Genomic DNA, 19,709 nt, shown 5'->3' on the forward strand with positions numbered 1-19,709 from the left:
TCTATTGTCATCACCCTAACAAAAGCAAAACCAAAATAAATCCTCACTCCAAATTCTTAAATTGAACTGGGATTTTCCAGATTTCAGTCTTATTAAATCTACTTTCTCTTATGAATGTAACTTATTATTCATTAGTGTGTGCCTCCATTTGTGTGTGCGACAAGCGACAGAGGAAACCATTTTTTTGAGCCTAGTCGAAATGTTGCTTTTAAAAGACTAAATGCTAACAAATGTGAATTAAAGCAGTTTCTTCAAAGCATATTTCGTCAGCTAAAACATGTGGCACATTTTGGAAATTACACTCTGGTTATTGAAAATATTGGGATCAAACAAAAAATCCTATGCCGCCACCAATGATATTAAATTCTGCAAATAGTATCATAAAATGAATGTAACCTGATGTTATCTGAATCTGTCCGGAAACTGGGATACACAGAATGATTACACAAACAAATATATACAAATTAAACAAGGATGCTGAAGCTTTGAATGATTCATACCGTAATAGAATAAGCCACAGTCTTTAAATAGCCTTAGACACTTAGTTGACACTGACTTTATTTAAAAGTTATTTCTGTCTGTAATGTATCTTTGCACCACATTGACATGATAAGCTGCAACACACATTTAAATTAAATAAGTGGAGGTGGAGTGTGACTGTGTGTGTGTGTGTGTGTGTGTGTGTGTGTGTGTGTGTGTACGTACCATTTGACGATTGACCAGACGATGTGGACCCCATCTGCAAAGCAAAACAAGTTGATCTTACAAACACTTCTTCACATGTAAACAAGGCTCTGTATGAGTGTGTGAAGCAGTGTCAGCCCACCATGGGGGAGCGTGTCTGGGGTAAGTTGACGGAGTGTTTCAGCCTTTTGACGGCCTCAGTGATGGCCTGGGTCTCCGTCTCGTCCAGAGCACAGCACAGGTTCTTCAGAGTCTGCACCACCCGCTCCACTGTCTTATACTGGGTGCTCTGAATATAGAGATACACGTTGGTCAGAGGTGGGAAGTAGTGGAGTACAAATACTTTGTTACTGTACTTAAGTACATTTTTCTGGTATCAGTACTTTTTTCCACGACTTATGTTACTGACGACTTTTAACTTTGACTTCTTACATGTTGAACTCAAATACCTGTACTTTCTACTTCTTACATGTTGAACACAAATACCTGAACTTTCTACTTCTTACATGTTGAACACAAACCTGTACTTTCTACTTCTTACATGTTGAACCACAATACCTGTACTTTCTACTTCTCACATGTGAACCCAAATACCTGTACTTTCTACTTCTTACATGTTGAACCCAAATACCTGTACTTTCTACTTCTTACATGTTGAACTCAAATACCTGTACTTTCTACTTCTCACATGTTGAACTCAAATACCTGTACTTTCTACTTCTCACATGTTGAACCCAAATACCTGTACTTTCTACTTCTTACATGTTGAACTCAAATACCTGTACTTTCTACTTCTTACATGTTGAACACATATACCTGTACTTTCTACTTCTTACACGTTGAACCCAAATACCTGTACTTTCTACTTCTTACATGTTGAACTCAAATACCTGTACTTTCTACTTCTTACATGTTGAACACATATACCTGTACTTTCTACTTCTTACACGTTGAACCCAAATACCGTACTTTCTACTTCTTACATGTTGAACTCAAATACCTGTACTTTCTACTTCTTACATGTTGACACAAATCCTGTACTTTCTACTTCTTACATGTTGAACTCATATACCTGTACTTTCTACTTCTTACATGTTGAACACATATACCTGTACTTTCTACTTCTTACATGTTGAACACAAATACCTGTACTTTCTACTTCTTACATGTTGAACACAAATACCTGTACTTTCTACTTCTTACATGTTGAACACAAATACCTGTACTTTCTACTTCTTACATGTTGAACACAATACCTGTACTTTCTACTTCTACATGTTGAACCCAAATACCTGTACTTTACTACTTCTCTCATGTCATGTTGAACACAAATACCTGTACTTTCTACTTCTTACATGTTGAACACAAATACCTGTACTTTCTACTTCTTACATGTTGAACTCAAATACCTGTACTTTCTACTTCTTACATGTTGAACTCAAATACCTGTACTTTCTACTTCTTACATGTTGAACACAAATACCTGTACTTTCTACTTCTCTCATTTTCCAAACAGGCTGGTTCCTTTAGTCTGAATGTGTGTTTGGTGCGTGATCATTATTCTTTAGAGTCATTGCGTGCCTATTGATTTGAACAAGATCCGTGTATCCATCATTTCCTGGTCTTCTCTAAAGAAGAGGGACCAATGGAAACGTTGTCATGTTGCCGTTGTTCAGCATGGAAACATTCATTAGCTAACAATGACATTATTGTTCTATTAATATAAAGGGAGGTCAGGTACTCTTTAAAACAGCTGGGAGTTATGGGTACTTTTTACTGAAGTACATTTCAAAGCCCTCTTTACTTTGACTTCAGTAAAGAAGTTTAGTCAGTACTTCTACTTTTACCAGAGTATTTTTAAACATCAGTATATGTACTTCTACTTGAGTAAAGGATGTGTGTATGTATGTGAGTAAAGGATGGAGGGGTGTGGCGCAGTGGTCTAGTGCGTTGGTGTTGGGATCAGGGGAGCACAGGTTCAAACCCCACTGCAGTCAGCATGTCGTTGTGTCCCTGAGACACTTCACCCCAAATTGCTCCTGTGGGGATTGCCCACAGTAATGAGTATGTACGTCGCTTTGGATAAAATCGTCTAACAAGTGACATGTAATGTAAAAATGTAATGTGTAATTTTGCCATCTATTTTTGACGTTGTTGTAGCAAAAAATACTATGATTTGAACATGCTCATAACAGCCTGTTGAGAGAGGTATATCCTACACTTTTGTTTTCAGCTTGTCTCTAAACAGTTAACCACATTGTTAAAAACAAGACTCACACATCAGGAGGCCTCTGTGAGAGAACACCAACAATTCATCACACACTCATCCAAACACAGATTTGAACTGAAACCAGCCTACTTTGTGTCCAAACACGTCGTAATACAACAGAATTTGCATGCTAAAAGAGCATCAATTACTGAACATTATTCTGTCAAGGCACACTGGATAAATCTTGACTCATTCATCAGGTTGAAGTCGTGATGAGGTGGGGAGTGGAGTTTAGCTTCAGTCTGCATTCAATTACTCAACAGTAACACAGGCTGAAAACCAGATGTGGCATTTCTAGAAAGCATGCCTTCAAGGTATGTAATGGTATACTCAGATTTATGTCTGGGGTAGACATCACAAGACCAAGTTCAGACTCATTCCTCCGTTACATTGACTTACAAGGGAGCTTCACAAAGATCCACTTTTAAATCTTTCTACACATGTCAATAGATGGTCTACACATTTAAGCTACTCTTGTCATTAGTTTAAAATTATTTAAATATCCTCTTGGGGGGGAAGGCTAAGAATTCACAGCACAATGAGAGGCAACACAATTTCATCACATCATACGAAATCATCAAAATATCCATGTTTTACTTTTCAGAATTGCAAAGGGACGACACGTACCTCATTTTGAAGGCAGATGTTGACCTGATTGTGATATCCTTCTAAATAATCAGCCAAGCCTTGTCTGCAAGAAGTTACACACAAAGAGAGAAAAGTAAGGAATGAGAACCAAGAGGACATAAGCCGTGTTTCAGTTATTATCAGTGATAGTCAGATCAGGAATGAATGTAAAAAGTGTACTTTAGGTAACCATAAACAAGTAGTAGTAGCGTACTATAGGAAAGGGAAAACCGCAGAAAGTATATGTGGGCCTCTTTGACTCAAACTAGGTAAACATTTTGAAGACAAGACTTGAGATTAACCTTAAAGAAAACTGAGTGTGTCATGGTTCTTCAGAAAATCATTTCCAATCGACAAAAAAATATAGATCTTTCCATTAACCATAGGACCTTCATACCTGGTGACATTCTCCTTGAACGGCCTCTCCACTTGGCTCAGGTGCTTCTCCAAATCTATCACAGAGACGTCATCTTCAGCCTAAACAAAATCAATCAAGGTTCATTAATGAAGCACATCACATGATATCATTGAGATCACAATTAGTGTGTCAGAGGTCTCCAGCAGGGACACACACACGTTGTAAGTGAATCTTAGTGGCTCAACACGACATGTACTATGAGACAGTTCAATAAAATGAAAACGTTTTAAAGAGCTCATATGTTAGCGTGATGGAGTGACGTACGCTGCGAGCCAAGTCTCTTCTCATGGTGGAGTGAGAGAGGAGCTGTAAAGTGATCTCGTTCTCCCACTTCCTGCAGTTCTGGACGTACTCATGGCTGCCCAGGCTGTGTTTACTGGGGCACAGAGAGGTGAGGTTAAGAAAACCATGGTGTATGATGAAAACACATAACTGATAAACACTTTCACAACTGAAGCCAGCCTGGATTATCCTGACTATCAAAACATGTAAAATAATATATGTTTAGTCTCTATTTTGCAGAACAAAACTATTTAACATTGTTTTAGTAATTGGTTGTTGTTACTGAGGTGTTGAGGATATGCAATCAGTGTCATAAAAACAAAAATGTGGAGAATATAAGAATAGAAATATAAAGACATGTCAAAATATTAAAAAATGATAAGAATTTTTATTTATTTTCATGGTTATTTTTGTATATATTTATTTATATATCCTTTAAAAATCTATTTTATTCATTTATTTTGCACATATGAATTGACAATTCTTTATATAATCATATGTATTTATATCCCTTTATTTTTTATAATTATTTCCCCTTTGCTTTAGATATTGATATTTAAAAAATGATTACAGGTGAAACAAAGATGTAATGGTTGAATAACAAGGAAAACACAACAATCTTGATGTACAGCTTGCATTGTATTTGTAAAGGTTAAAACCATCTAAAAGCACACGCACAGGTTTCTGCAAAGCAACCTCAAATTCAAAACATCAAGTCATATATACATAGAAATGGCAACAATGATGTATGGGCATCCTGGTTGTGCACACAGCATTCATCAACAGATGACTTATGTAACTTTGAACATGTGAGTGCACTGGGCCTTTAAGTCGTGCTATGGGAGTAACCATTCCCATGTCTCCCAGATTAGAGGGAGAAGAGACATTCCTCTGTGGAGGAGGTGTAGGAGGGGGGGGGAAAGATATAGAAACATCCGCCAGTCTCTTTTGTACAAGATTTGAGCGGATGCCAAGAGTGATCGAGAGAAAGGGGGAGGGTCGAGTTGAGAGCATAAGAAAACAAACCTATCCAAGACCCTGTGAATAATTAGCAAAACTGCAGAGTCAGCATTGGAGAAGAAACAAAAAAAATTCCTAACATGTTATGGAGCTTCTTCTTATTCAACATTCTTGTGTACTCACTTCTGCAGCACCTCTTCCCTGCCGCAGACTTTGAGCAGGTAGCTGGAGAAGTCCACCTGGTCCAGGTCGTCATGAACCCAGCACAGAGTCTGACTGATCAGCAGCTCCACGGGAGAACTCACTGAGGAGGAGGGGGAGGAGATGGAGGGTGTTCAGGGATATTGATGGAGGACAATCGATGGAGACGGATGTGAGGGAAAGACGGATCAGGGGTTGGGGAAAAGACAGAATGAAGAATTATAAAAACGAGGTCAAATGCTTTTAAAATCCCTTTATCTATAACTCATATGCATTAGGTTTAAACCTAAAAGAACATACTTAGTCTCCCAAGCGATTGTCATGAATAAGATTGCATATTCTTTATTGTTTTCTATCCAGTCGTTTATACGTTCCAATGATCTTATTATTCTGGTGTTGCTGCTCATTCTAGATGTATGAACTATTGTTAGATTTCACTGTCAGGAAACTAAAAACAAGAGGGAACACGATGAAAGGTGTGTCAACATGAAGTGGCTTTGTGGTGGCTCACGAGATGAAACACAGGAATGTTTGCAGCAACGTATCCCACACATGGACACATTTTAATAGGAGGGATCAGAGGTAAGGTGCCAATCATGTCATGCAACAAAATCATACAATTGACCAAAATAAGACACTGGTTGAAAATGAATACCCATTTTCTGCTGAGGGAACTGAACGCTTGATTTTAATACATGGGATTTCTCTCCCACCGCAAACCATGCTGCCATGTTTTAAACAGATCATGTTTCAAACCTGTTCTCGAATCAAAGGAACTACAGCTGTGTGTGCTGTGGAAGGATATTATTCGGGGGTGTTGGGGTGAGCCGCTAGATGTTTGTGTATGTTCCGATATCTGATTTGTTTGGCCGGGGGAAAGACTGATAGAATACAATCACACACACACACACACACAACACACACACCACACACACACACACACACCCACACACACACAACACACACACACACCACACACACACACCACACACACACACACACACACACACACACACACACACCACACACACACACACACACACACACACACACACACACACACACACACACACACAACACACACACACACACACACACACACACACACACACACACACACACACACACACACACACACACACACACACACACACACACACACACACACACACACACACACACACACACACACACACACACACACACACACACACACACACACACACACACACACACACACACACGTTGGAGCTTCACTGTGCGCTGCTGAATGATGTATGTGCAGAGTTTGACCCTTGAAGGCTGTTTCTTCTGCTCTGAAATGGAATATATTTGTTACATATTAATAACATTTTAGATTTTTAGATTTCATTTCGGATTTGTGAATGGGAGAAGTAGTAGATGGCTAACATACCAAACACTAATTATTCAAAGTAAAGTATTTCATTTTATATACGGTAATACTAAGGAGGCATAGGCCTATATGATGATACGATTATTGATATTAAAAAAGTGATTTGTTTTTTGTCATTAGAAAGTAAAGTTATTTATTTGTAAGCTCCAAATCCTAATTGTTTTCCTCAATGGCCTTTGTGCCCTGGCATGTGGCCTTTGCGCGCTGAAAAAATGTGTGACACCAAAGGCCAAATGGCCTTGCCCCTAAAATGACGAAAATCGAAGCCTGGCCGTAACACAGAAAAGACCTGTCTGTGCTGCCCCAGAACGCCTCGTTGGGGATTTCTCTTTTTCCATTGTTTGCTTCCTGGGTTCTGTGACGTGTGAACACCCAAACCAACAACAAATGACAGGATTGGGGATCCCTTGGCTAACAGGGAGTCCCCATTGACTTGCATAGAGCTCCCTGAACACTGGTAATAGACGAGTTAGGATGGCGGAGAAATGCTCTCCGCAGACCCATTCTCACAGCGTTCTAAATCTTTTTCTTTCTCAATATCAAGCCACACTTATTGTTTTTACTTCGGCTGTGAGTGTGTGTGTGCTCAGGATGAGTTTTGCTTGTTCTCGCTGTATCGCCGATCCGGAAACTTGTCCGCTCCTCGCAGCAACGAGCCTCGCAACGTCCCGACCAATCAGAGCACACTGGGCTCACAGGGAGGGGGGGGGGGGGGCAGGAGCTCCAACAAGCCGTTTAGGACAAAGAGTGAATACACATACTACAGAGATGCTGTGAGAAACCAATGTGAGTTTGGAAAATTGCACAATATAAATGTATTCTAGTAGACCTCAACAATGGAATTATGATCAGTAGAAATGGCCATGGCGTGGGACCTTTAATACAGTACTTGAATAGATCGATACGTACTTATTTATATTTCACCTCTGACAAAAACACACAGTTATCTAAGGACTAAGGAGTAAAGTGGGATGGAAAAAAACAATACGTCACTAATTCAAATGTAATCAGCGTAACTAGTAACTTATGGAGGATTCAGGTCCAATAGCTATCGTGTTAGATCCACGAGATTGCCTACATATTTCAGAAGGGAAGGAGGAATGACCTAATTCCTACATGACTCAGAGCAAACAGAGATGTGTGCTTCTGTGACAAACCCAACTGTCAGACTCAGAGGCAAATGGAAAGAAATAATTAGAAGCAGAATCAAATGTTATAACAGGGTAGAAAAAGAGTTTGAGGCTGAAATGCGTGCATATTCGACGAAGGTGTATTTAATCCGTTTCAGTGACTCAAAGATGCTCTGGACTCATGTAATCTAATCTCTCCGCAGCTGAACTCTCACCTACAGTAGAAACGTCCTGCATGTCACGGACACGCTACATAAAAACAAACAAAGCAGCATGTTGTCCTCGACAAATAAAGACATCTTGAGACAGACTGTAACAAGATGCATCAGGGCTTCAGGTTCTATCAGGCTAGATTGGCTGTTTTTGGAAACTCTGAATTGAATTCTAACTCAATTGCTAGTTTATATAATGTACACAGGACTAAAGCAGTCATCTTTACGTGTGAGATGAGGAACGTCGTGGTCCTGCAGTAACCTGAGCACGTTCCCAGCATTTCTCCCCTCTGTCATCATTTTTAGAATATATTCAATATTCAGAATCTAATTAAATGTCTCAGTCTGTATTTATAAAGTAATCTCTTTCCCGTGTCATTTTCCCGTGCCCCTCCCTCCCAGCTATTTCTCTCCCTTTACCCTTCTCTGTCTTTTTCGCTCATTTCAGTATTTCTTTTGACGCATTTCTATCTTTCCCCCTCTCTTACTCCTTCCATCTCTCCCTATTCAGCCACAGTATGTCAGGAATCCCCAGAATCCGAGGAGTTCACTCTGGAAGAACAGATTGGCTTTCTTTCCACCAGCTCTCTAGCAAAAAAGGGCAAACGCAGAGATGCCACAGCAGAATGAAACCGAGCAGCAGATTATGTGCTTTTTGAACTGTTGGCAAATATATTGATGCATTATGCCAATCTAAGATCACTCTTTACTCAACAGATATAGTTTTTATTTTGAATGTAATTAAACAAGACAATCAGCCACAAGTATTATTATTATTTGCCCCTTTTATTTGTTTGTTCGTTCACCATGTAAAGCGGTCTTGGGTCCCTTGACAGGGTATATGCAGGAATCCTGAAGTCAAATGTAAAACCTTTTAAGACCTTTTTTAAGACCCTTTCCATACATTTTAAGACCTCATCTCCACTTGGAGTTTTAACCGGTTACCTTGGCGACACACTTTACCTCACATTGACTATATGCAGTATTGATTGTCCTTCCTCCTTATCTTCCAACCATTTGGACGCAAACTTGCATTTCCCCATAACGATGTTGTTTAACAACCGGCATAAACCGACCTCCGCGCTATCAAGCAGTGAGCGTGCGATGTCCTGTTCAGATGACGTCAAATCCAACGGGATGCCATAAATAAACTACACAGAATCACACTACACACCTACGCAATGATTACATTCAGGCAGACTGTAGAATACAACCTCTTTGGACCATTTATATACTTATTGAAAACAAGCTACAACATGTAATACCTTGGAAAAAGCTGTTTAATACTTTTTAATAGCCTTCATTTTCGCTAAATTGATTTATCAACTTTTAATACTTTTTAAGACCCCGCGGACCCCCTGCTTGAGAGGCGCTATACAAATGTCATCTATTAATATTATTATTAAGTATAAGTAATAACTCAACAGCAGATAAAAGTAAAAAATAAATAGAAACGTAAGATAGTAAAACTTAAAGATGAAAGTAAGAGAAGAGAGAGTGAGAATGGAAAGACTAAGGAGAATCACAGTAGAGGAAGGCAAGGAAGAATACTATAAAAAGGACAGAAAGGTGAGTAATAAACGTTTTAATTATTCGTGTTAATCTGTATATTCTCCGAGGTTAGGCAGGTTCAAGAGACTTAAGTGGACAACATTGCAAAACAGAGAGAAAGAAGAGAAAAAGAAGGATGAGGAGATGCGCCAAGGAAACAAGGGTGGAGGAAAATATTGTAATGCCCGAAAAGGGAGGGGCAACTGGAGATGGGACAGTGGAAAGAACAAAGAAGAGGCGACACACGGAAATAAATGAAGAATGCTAAATTCTCTTCCTGTCCTCTATCACTGTCTCAGTCTTTCTATCCACGCTTCAAAGTCGAACTGAAGCCCTTTGTTTGAGGAGAGCAGATAATGACCCGAGGAATCCAAACACCAACAATGTGGGTCAACGCGCGACATAGGAAGTACAACCAGGAAACAAACTCATACTAGGAAAGAAGGAAATGCATCTAGGAAGTGACCAGTAGGATGAAAGGAGATAAACTCAGCAGAGGCAGGAAGACGAAGTAAACTAGGAGTCAACACAGGAAGCTAGGAAAGAACAATTAGGCTGAGTGAAGTAGTCAAATATACTTCCTATAGGTTGTTGCTGGGCTATACAGAGCTATACTGTGTGAGTCAATGAGACAGTCTGTTACATATGGAGAGTGCTTGAAGGGGCCCGATTATGCTTTTTGGGGATTTCCCTTTCCTGTAGTGGGTTATTAGGTTTTCGTGCATGTGAAATGGTCAGTAAAAGATAAAATCCCTGTGTTATCCCAGAGGGAGTTTTTATAGAGCGCTTGTTGAACATTAAGGTGCTGTTTACACGAGAACGCAAACGGTTGTATCTGCTACTTTTCTCTTTCGTATAGCTCGTTCGTTCACACGAGGCCGTAACGGAAACGCGGAAACAGACCCCGCAAACGATAACGGGTCCCAAGGTGGATAGATCTGCAAACGGAACGCTCTGGGGGGGCAAACGGCTCCGTGTGTACGCCCTATACGATAATTTCCTGATAACGATGAAGCCATAGCCCCGCCTCTCCCCACCTCTGCTGCTCACTGCTGTAGCATGGAGAGTATCTACTGCTACTGCTACTGACCATGCTACAGATGTTAGTGCAAAATCTACAGCTCCTCTACCACAACCATCAGCAACAAGTGGACATGGAGAATTACATGTTGCTACATCCACCGCGGGGCATAAACAGAAGGGCAACCATGGCAACCATGCTCGGAGGTCTTCTTCGCTGCTTTTAGTGTAGTTTGTGGCGGAAGTACAGCGCCACTTACAGGCCCGGCATATGTACTACAGCGTCTCCAGCGCTTTCGAGCGGTCTCGTGTGAACGGAAGACTTTTTTGATATGGTATTCGGTTCGTTTGCGTTTCGTTTGCGTGTAAATGGGGTGTGAAGCATGGAGACATGTCATTTTAGCATAATAGGGACCCACTCAGGGACCCACCGACACAGTATGAACTTGTGTCAGGCATTTAGGGTTAATTTTCCTGCCAAAAGGCTAACAGGACTGGCTGACAACCCCCAGTGTGCTTTGCTTAACATCCCAAAAGACATGTCAATCACAGTAGTTGTAATGTTGTGTAAGTATAACGAGAGGTCAGCCAATAACAGCTCTCCAAAACACCCAGGGAAGGAAACCAACGATCTGAGTTGGCCCTCTATGGTCTCTATTGCCCAACATGGCTAACTGCATGGTGAGGGGACAGACCTTTATTTGTGCGGAAAAGGAACGTAGTGTACTTCCCACGCCAGAAATAAAAAGAAAAGAACAAGAAAAAAAACTGAGGTGGGGGTTAAGATTTGGCAGCTGTGAATGTCGTTTCCTCCTTCAGAGCGCTCATATCTGCAATCTGAGCTGCTCACTCTTCGAGGAAAAAAGGGTACAAGGTTTCTCTTTTGGATGACTAGTGGGATGGTGTTTCATCTGTAGAGGATGTTCTACACTTCCTAGCATTGAGCTGCTTTTGCAATTAGATGTCCATTTAAAAACACATAATATAGAAGCTGCTAAAATTGTATATTTGTTTATAATCCAAACCATTTGAGAATTGTATAATTTGCCTAGCCCAGCTAATGAAAAATATAATGACATCAGGACTTGTGATCAGTAGGTTGATCCCTTAAATCTGTGTAATACTTTTAAAAAGACAACCTTATTTAAACTCCTTAACACAAGTTTAACTTATCTTTTAAAAATCGATGATCAATAGACTTCATAATCTAAATTAAACCATATTCTTTTATTAAAAAAAAGGCGAAGAAAATGTTGAAATCAGAGGAATATATCTTGATGGATATACAAATTAGTGTATGTCCAAGTTTAGTCAGGATCACCTATTGAAACCATTTAAAATGTTTAGTGCCACCATATATTGACACCAGATGGTAGCCATTAATAAAACACACAATTTAATAAAAGTACATTTCTTTATCTCATCCTGTTAAAATAAAGGTTAAACTCAATTAACCATCCCTGTTTTTTGTGTGGCAATAACATCAAATGATCTCTTATTCCGACATAAAAACATTTAGAAATTCACAGGAGGGTGAAGAACTGGTTCAAAGATGGTTTGTTCACATTTGTGTAACTTACCGTCACAGGTGAAGGTCACAGGCTGTTGAGACTCTGAGATTTCAATAGAAACCTTGACAGAGCAGCTGTTCTCTCCTCCGCTGTCCCTCTGCGTGATGACCGGGCTCAGGACGTAGCCGGGGTTGGTGGACGCGGCGTCATGAGGGAATTTGGAGCGCAGACTGAAAGGGAAACAAATAAAAACATTCACAACAGAGGAGAGTCAACACCTTTTGTCTCTGCTTAGCCAGTGAACAAAGTTTGCACAATCTATGGACAATTTTGCACTAATTGTACACTCCCAGATATTGAAGCGACTGTTATTTTGTATATAGATTGTTGTGTTTTGATTTAGGTCTGAATGTGTGCACATGTAAAAATGTGTCTTTGATTCTGTATATATATATATATATATATATATATATACACATATATATACACACACACACATATATATACATATACATATTTGCACACATATTTTTATATACATTTGTTTTATATTCGGGATTGTAGGAAACGGTATTTCGATCTCTCTGTCTGTACTCACAATAAAGTTGACTTTGACTTTGAAAACACAACAGCCTGAAACATAAATCTGATTGCTTGGATGAGTGGAAGAAGATGCATTATGGGTAGTCTAAAAGGAAGATTGATGGAGGGGAGAAGGAGAAATTAAAATCTGAAAACAATTATTTGGACACTGATAAGTTAATATATTTTCATTTGAAATGTACCACTTCTAATCAATATAGCGTTCTTGCACAGTATCATAACCCTGTCTTTAATATCTTCTCTGTAATAGTTTTGGCTTGGGTTGTTGGGAGGGTAATCGATGATGAAAATGCTTTGGAATTACATTTCAAATGTTTCTTAATTTACAGTCTTATGGGAGGTTAGGTTACTTGTGATTGAGAAGCAGACAGCAGGCGTTGACTCTGTAATCAGATGAGCACAGCTTCATCATCACTCCACCCAAACTAACTACTGGAGAGAAACACTAGGTACAGGCTCAGGAAACGTGCAAAACATGCTATTATGTTATAAATGCAGAACAATGTCTAACTATTCACATACAAATGAGAAGAAATGCTAATGTAAGCCATGTTAGCGTCATGCTCTAAGGATGTCGATGGTGGTCACTTTGGTTATGACTGAATTATCTCAACAACTACAGGATGGATTGTCATGAAGTTTTGCACGGACATTCATGGACCCAAGATTGTAAAATCTAATGAGTGACTTTTGCTCTATCGCCACAAGTTCATCTGGATAGGTTGGCACACATTTGTACAGAAGTTATCAGTTGGTGACTCGAATTGAGTTTGTTATAAGGCCACCATAAGGCTGACATGTAGTTTTGAGTGAAGAGCTTTATTGAAATGTTTGATACCATGGTTGGTTACACCTGGACCAACTGCAGCTGTAACATATTTACCTGCAGAGGCAAGTGTTAACATCATTACCTCCCTTTTGTGTAGGTTTTTCTTCTCCGTTGGATTATTTAGTTATCAAATATACTCCTGAAGAGGTTAGCTTAAATGCTGCGTAAGCATCAGTTATATCGGAACTGGAAAGTATCTATTCGATTTAAAGAAGATGAAGGAAGGGCACTGAAGGATTTTGTCGTGGCTTTTTTGACAGTCTAAAATAATGTTTTCGACTGGCTTTGCTGAGGGTTCGATTGACTGATCCAATAAGCAGTTTCCAATGATGCATTATCAGATGGTTCTGTAAACAAATCAACTTGTGGTCCAAATGGCCTCCGTTATCGCTTTCCTTTCACTAAAGTGGCATAGGTTGGCAGGGGAAGAATTTCAGCCATTTTGACATTGATAATACGTAATATTAATCATATAAATAAGTCTAGAACACTCAAACAAGCAAAGAAGGGGAAGAATAATCAAAAAACTGTTTTTGTATGCCATCTGGAAGGCTCTTACGTTGCTACGTCTTCACAGAAGGCGACAACCTCCAGGTTTTGAGCGTCCCGTTCCTCCAGGGCAGCATTCTTCAACAAACCTTTTCCTTTGTCCTACAGGAGCAAAGAGCAGACGCACACAAAATGTCAGCGGACGAGAAAAGGACATGAGTAACAGGCTTACGTCAAACAGAAGCAGGCCAGGTGGAAACAGGCAGGACATGAGGACAATGAGAGGCTGAGTTTCATTTATAGTGCGTCCAACACATATGAGCTCATGACATCAGGAGTGACTGTGGACCACAAAAGGGCATTTTTAATGGGAACACCTCAGAGCTATGAATCCTGCAGAGTGAAAACACGGCCTGACACAACAATAGAAACACACAAAAGGTCTCCTGCCCCCTTTATGCCTTTGTCTCTTAAATCGTGAAAAAACGCATTGATGTAACATTTAATTAACGTTTAGTTTTTTATACGTAAATAAAAATGAAGATTGAAACAGCCTCTCTGGCACATACAATTCCCATTATACACACCAGAGCTGCTCTTTACTTACATTTAAGTTTAATAGAGTAATATTATCATCAAAGACAAGATGCCAGTTACAACAGATGCAGTACATCACACACACAGAGAGAGAGAGAGAGAGAGAGAGAGAGAGAGAGAGAGAGAGAGAGAGAGGAGAGAGAGAGAGAGAGAGAGAGAGAGACAGAGAGACAGAGAGACAGAGAGACAGAGAGACAGAGAGAGAGAGAGAGAGAGAGAGAGATTCCTGGCGGCTGGCCTGTTGCCGGGAACTCGCAGTTACACTTTTAACGGCTGACTTACTGCCAGCGACACAGGAATGTGCTTCCTGTGGCACAGGAAATTAGAAGAGAAAGGCCCCGCCCATTCGTGCACAGGACTCTGGGCTTTCTGCAAAAAAAGTGGCCCGTCATGGCTTGGAAATCTGCGAGTCTGACATCACTCAGGGAAGAGAAGGGAGAGGAAATGTTTGGAATGTGATAATAATCCTCAAAGATTTATGAGGAGATTTTGAACAGAGGGTTTTTATGAGCTCAGGGCGACGCACGGCTTATGTTGTAAGGCTAATGATGGTGAAGATAGAAAAACGTTGTCATGACTTGTTGGAAGTCAAGTCAATTAACTTTTTATAGTATAGCTGTTGGATGATTGAAGGTTTTCCCAGAGCCCAAGAGAATTTATATAATGTTTTGTCTGAACATGTAAAAAATTACTTTTTTTTTAAACATCGACAATTATAATACAAAGAAAAACCTCACTTTGGAAAATCTACAAAACATGTTTAACAATTCTGTATAACATGATTTTACCTACACATGACATAGCTGCCAATGAAGATTCTGCTAATGAATTTCATTGAGTCACCATTTTGAGTTTCCATTAAAGACAGTTAAATCATATTTTTCCTCAAAGTAGTGAAAGAGCATTCATATTTAATTTGGCTATAAGACAATATATATTCTATGATCCTGGTTTGATGCTAGCCAGGGATCTTTGTTGTAAGTTGAACCATGTCAAATCATAAAAGGGCACGCAGGTGATTCTAAATAAATATACTGCTTTTGTGACAGTGTTGAAGGGGGATTTTAAAGTATGTATTAACAAAAACAAACCCATGACTGAGGTTGGTAAAAGCGCACGTGCCTGCTCCCCCGTGTTTCAAGTCAAATAAGGCAACAACCAAGAAATTATCTTAAAAAGAAAAACACAAAAACTGAAATTACAAAGATCACAACTTCCAGAGTCCGAGATATTTCTTGAACCATAACTTCAGAGAGCTTTGTTCCAAGTGCTGACCTGACACAACGCCGGGAGATAGAGATCTCTAAGTCAGCATGTGGAGTTGGAAAGGAGGCCAAGCATGACACCAGACCACCTGCACCTCCCAAAACAGAGGGGGGGGGGGGGGGAAACTGGGTTCCTGATGCACCAGTTCTCTCTCAGATATTCAATATTTCTGCACACAAAGCTGTTAGTGTTTCAATGTGACTATTTGTGGAAATCGCTCTATTTGTGGAATAACAATAACAAAACTGAACTGAATCAATAAACAGAGTGAGGCGACCGAGAGACAGAAAACACACACGTCTTTGTTTCACTCCATCGATTTCAGTTGGACGCAGCAGAGAGCTCCTGGTGTCTGAAGTCATGAGAACGGCTTCGTAGGAGTCACACTAATCCTTCATCCTTTTACTGTGGTGTTTCACACACTGACCGTAATACAGAGACACACTGTACATCATAACGGAAGATGTTAATCCTGATGGTGGCTTATCATGCACTGCGTGTGTGACCAGTAGTCCACGCTGATTAATGACAGAAACCTAAACAGAGATTACTGTGATAAAAACTCAGTAGTAGAATATTTGTTGTTGTTTCTGGTCACAGTCTAACAAATGTCTCATGATTGATTTACTTAATGGATTTTCCCAGACGTTTACACAGACAAGGCAAAGGACTTGATAGACAAGTCACTTTTCCACACTTTCATGAAAAGCCTTTGATATAACCGCTCTGACAAATCTCTTTAAGGGCAAGATTCAAGTCTGAAAAAGAGCGAGACAATCAATTATGAAACTCCTGCTTCTACGCAATGACAGTTGTAAAACTATTCAAGCCATTTTTCCAATGTAACTTATCCCCATGGTTGAGTGACTATTAAAAGTATTAAATAAGGATGTTTTAATGATTTGTTTTCCATTAATGGATACACAACAACTTAGAACAGGTATAAACGTTGTAACTTTCAGAGAGGCTCGAAAAACTCCTGTGGTATTTTGAACACTAGTAATACTACGGAGCAATGAGATGAGTGGGTTCACGTTTGGCATGTTCTGATGAACACACACAAAGACGCACATACACACACAAGCAGCGCCACAACCCCCCGCAAAATGACACTTTGTATTATCAGAATTTGACCCCTTCAGTCCCATTATAGGGGAAATTCCAGAAGAATATTTGATCCCATTCATGTGTGCGGGGAGCCAACAGGAAGTGTCAGGCCAGCTATCGTCTATCATGTAAACAATGCAGTTGTCAAAAATCTTTAATGTTTATGAGAAAATAAATGTATTCGTTGTATTTGTTCGTTCACAAAGAGACTCCACAGGGTACCTATAAGGTGTTTTAATATTTGCAGCATTTGCTTCTGTTTTAGATTATTTCTCCCGTCTTAGTTTAGTAGGTCACTTTGTTTTGTACTTACAGTTATATGTCTTATAACAGAGCAAATATTCTAAACAGTATAGGCAAAACAACGAAACATTGATGAACAATTATTCTTTATCAATTTTTTAGATGATATTGCGTTTATCAATCTTCCCATTAAACTGCTTTTTGTTACGCTCGTTTTAAAAAGCTGTTCACTATCTGAATCAAGATATACACGTCCCTCAAAGGCCTTTCGTGCTTGATGCTGATAAACAAGGTAGCAGAATGTGTTTGTACTACTGCATTGTCTCTCAGCAGACACACGAGTTACAGCATGGTTAGCTTGAGGGACTTTGTGGTGCCGCAGTCACGCAGGACGCCTGAGCAGTGGGAGAACTGAGAGGCTCAACCTACCAAAGTCACGTCTGGAGGCTGATGGTAATTCCAAGCCTGACACCAGTATTGAGTTACTACACATCTACACATCCAGACATTAGACACCTCCGCGTAATGAAAACTACACCCAGACAGCCCACAGGAAGCATGCACTCAAATATTCACAAGCCAATCATTCACCAGCCTACAAGTTGTGTACGACAAGTTGTAGGCAACACATGATGGGTTACTTAACTGTAAAATATTTCAGTTTTTAAGTGCTAAAACTTCTAATCTCTACGAAAAAATAGCTACTGTAAATTCAGGCATTTATCTGACACTCAAATGACCTGCATGTCTCATCACAGTACAAGCATAATGTAGTTTCTCCAGGCTTCATTTCACAATGTAACTTTGTATGGGAAATGCTGAAGGATGCCGTCGTGCTGATGCAGCACTTACTGAAGAAATTAAGATTGATTTGAATGTTTTGTGGATACTCAGCTACCCATTAGTCAGCCTAAAGGATGATTGGTGAATGATTATGGCAGCCTGTGTAAACAAAGTGTTCTGAATAAGGATGCAGCTTCATGAGAGGAGACTTACATCAGCAGAACAAGCTGCTCACAAAACACAAGTAAACTTCTCCTTTCGATCAGGAAATGACTGATGGCTTCCTCACACTGAAATCCTGGGGCTCAAGACCCAAATGTGGGTTAAGAGATACTAAGTTATTTTGTGATTGTAATCTCTGCAAAATTGTATAATTCAACTTCTTCCTAAATAATCTTATGCATGGTTTTATTATGTGCATTTGTCTCTTGCTTCAACCTGCTTTAGTACTCCATCTTAAACAATACATCTCCTGTTTTTTGGCCAGTAAACAGGGTCAGAGGTTAGGAGACATAGAGCTGTTTGCCCAGTGAGTCACAGAGTTAACTGGAATTCATGTCACATCCATGCACTACAACATCCTCTCACCCTGCAATCTGTCTCCTGGAACAAAAATGCTCATACTTGTGCTTGAGGTCTCATTAGACGACAATAAAAATAAAATGGGGCAGAGTCTGCAGTGGGTTGGTGTGGAGGTATAAGAGACGTTAAAAACCTGCTGGAGGTCTTAAAATATGCGGGGGGGGGGGAGGAAAGATTTGACTGTGCCAAAAATGTACAAGTATTCACACTTTGATGTTGAATCACAGCACATAATCAGAAAAATATGTTTAGATCAGACAAAAATCAGCCCGCAGGTTATTTTTGAAGGAACGAAGCAAGAACAAACAGGTATAGGCATGCACCAAAAGAAGCAAGCTACATACTTCAGGGTTTGATTTAACACTAGCACTCAACATTTAATTTAGTCGGCTTTTATCTGGCTAATTATTTAATCTTAATTAACAACACTCACATTGTGCATTACCAGTATTTCAATTCAATATATTAGTAGGCAAACTAGCATTACATTTCATCTCTTTGCTAAGTTATTTCCTTTATTCCCCCTCGTTCACATCTAACTTAAGTCCTTACCATATCTTCTCTGGCTTTGAAGATCTACTGCACGAACCAACAAACTAGCAACACTGAATCATAAGTGTAATTAAACTTCTCGAAACAATTGTGAAGCTAAGTAAATCATGGCGTCGTGTGATAAATGACGCATTCACTTTTAGAATTGCTTTGCAAACAGTGAGGTCTGATCATGTGTTGGAGCTGTGAGGCGTGACGGCTGCATTTCAGATAAAGCTATTTGTTTGACTGATGATTAACGCTCACCTACATCCTTATACTTAAAATGGCAACAGGAAGGGATTAGTAGAAAGGTACCATGGGAAGTTAGTGAAGGAGGAAGATTGATGAAGAAAGATAGAAAGACATCAGCGATAGAAGGAAAGAAATGTATACCAAA

General features: G+C 39.7%; 1 protein-coding gene across 1 annotated transcript in view; it reads right to left on the reverse strand.

Annotated features, from left to right (window-relative positions):
* pik3c2a (phosphatidylinositol-4-phosphate 3-kinase, catalytic subunit type 2 alpha) overlaps positions 1-19,709 on the reverse strand; it is a 74,889-nt gene that overhangs the window by 37,289 nt on the left and 17,891 nt on the right. Inside the window, exons 3-10 of the mRNA XM_034233306.1 lie at positions 14,271-14,362; positions 12,349-12,509; positions 5,424-5,544; positions 4,263-4,374; positions 3,978-4,057; positions 3,581-3,644; positions 827-973; positions 706-739 (exon numbers count right to left, since the gene is read on the reverse strand). Of these exons, the coding sequence (XP_034089197.1) occupies positions 706-739; positions 827-973; positions 3,581-3,644; positions 3,978-4,057; positions 4,263-4,374; positions 5,424-5,544; positions 12,349-12,509; positions 14,271-14,362 (811 nt within the window). The remainder of the gene's footprint in view (positions 1-705; positions 740-826; positions 974-3,580; positions 3,645-3,977; positions 4,058-4,262; positions 4,375-5,423; positions 5,545-12,348; positions 12,510-14,270; positions 14,363-19,709) is intronic.

Source organism: Gymnodraco acuticeps, unplaced genomic scaffold, assembly GCF_902827175.1.
Source record: "Gymnodraco acuticeps unplaced genomic scaffold, fGymAcu1.1, whole genome shotgun sequence".
NCBI classification, from domain to species: Eukaryota; Metazoa; Chordata; class Actinopteri; order Perciformes; family Bathydraconidae; genus Gymnodraco; species Gymnodraco acuticeps.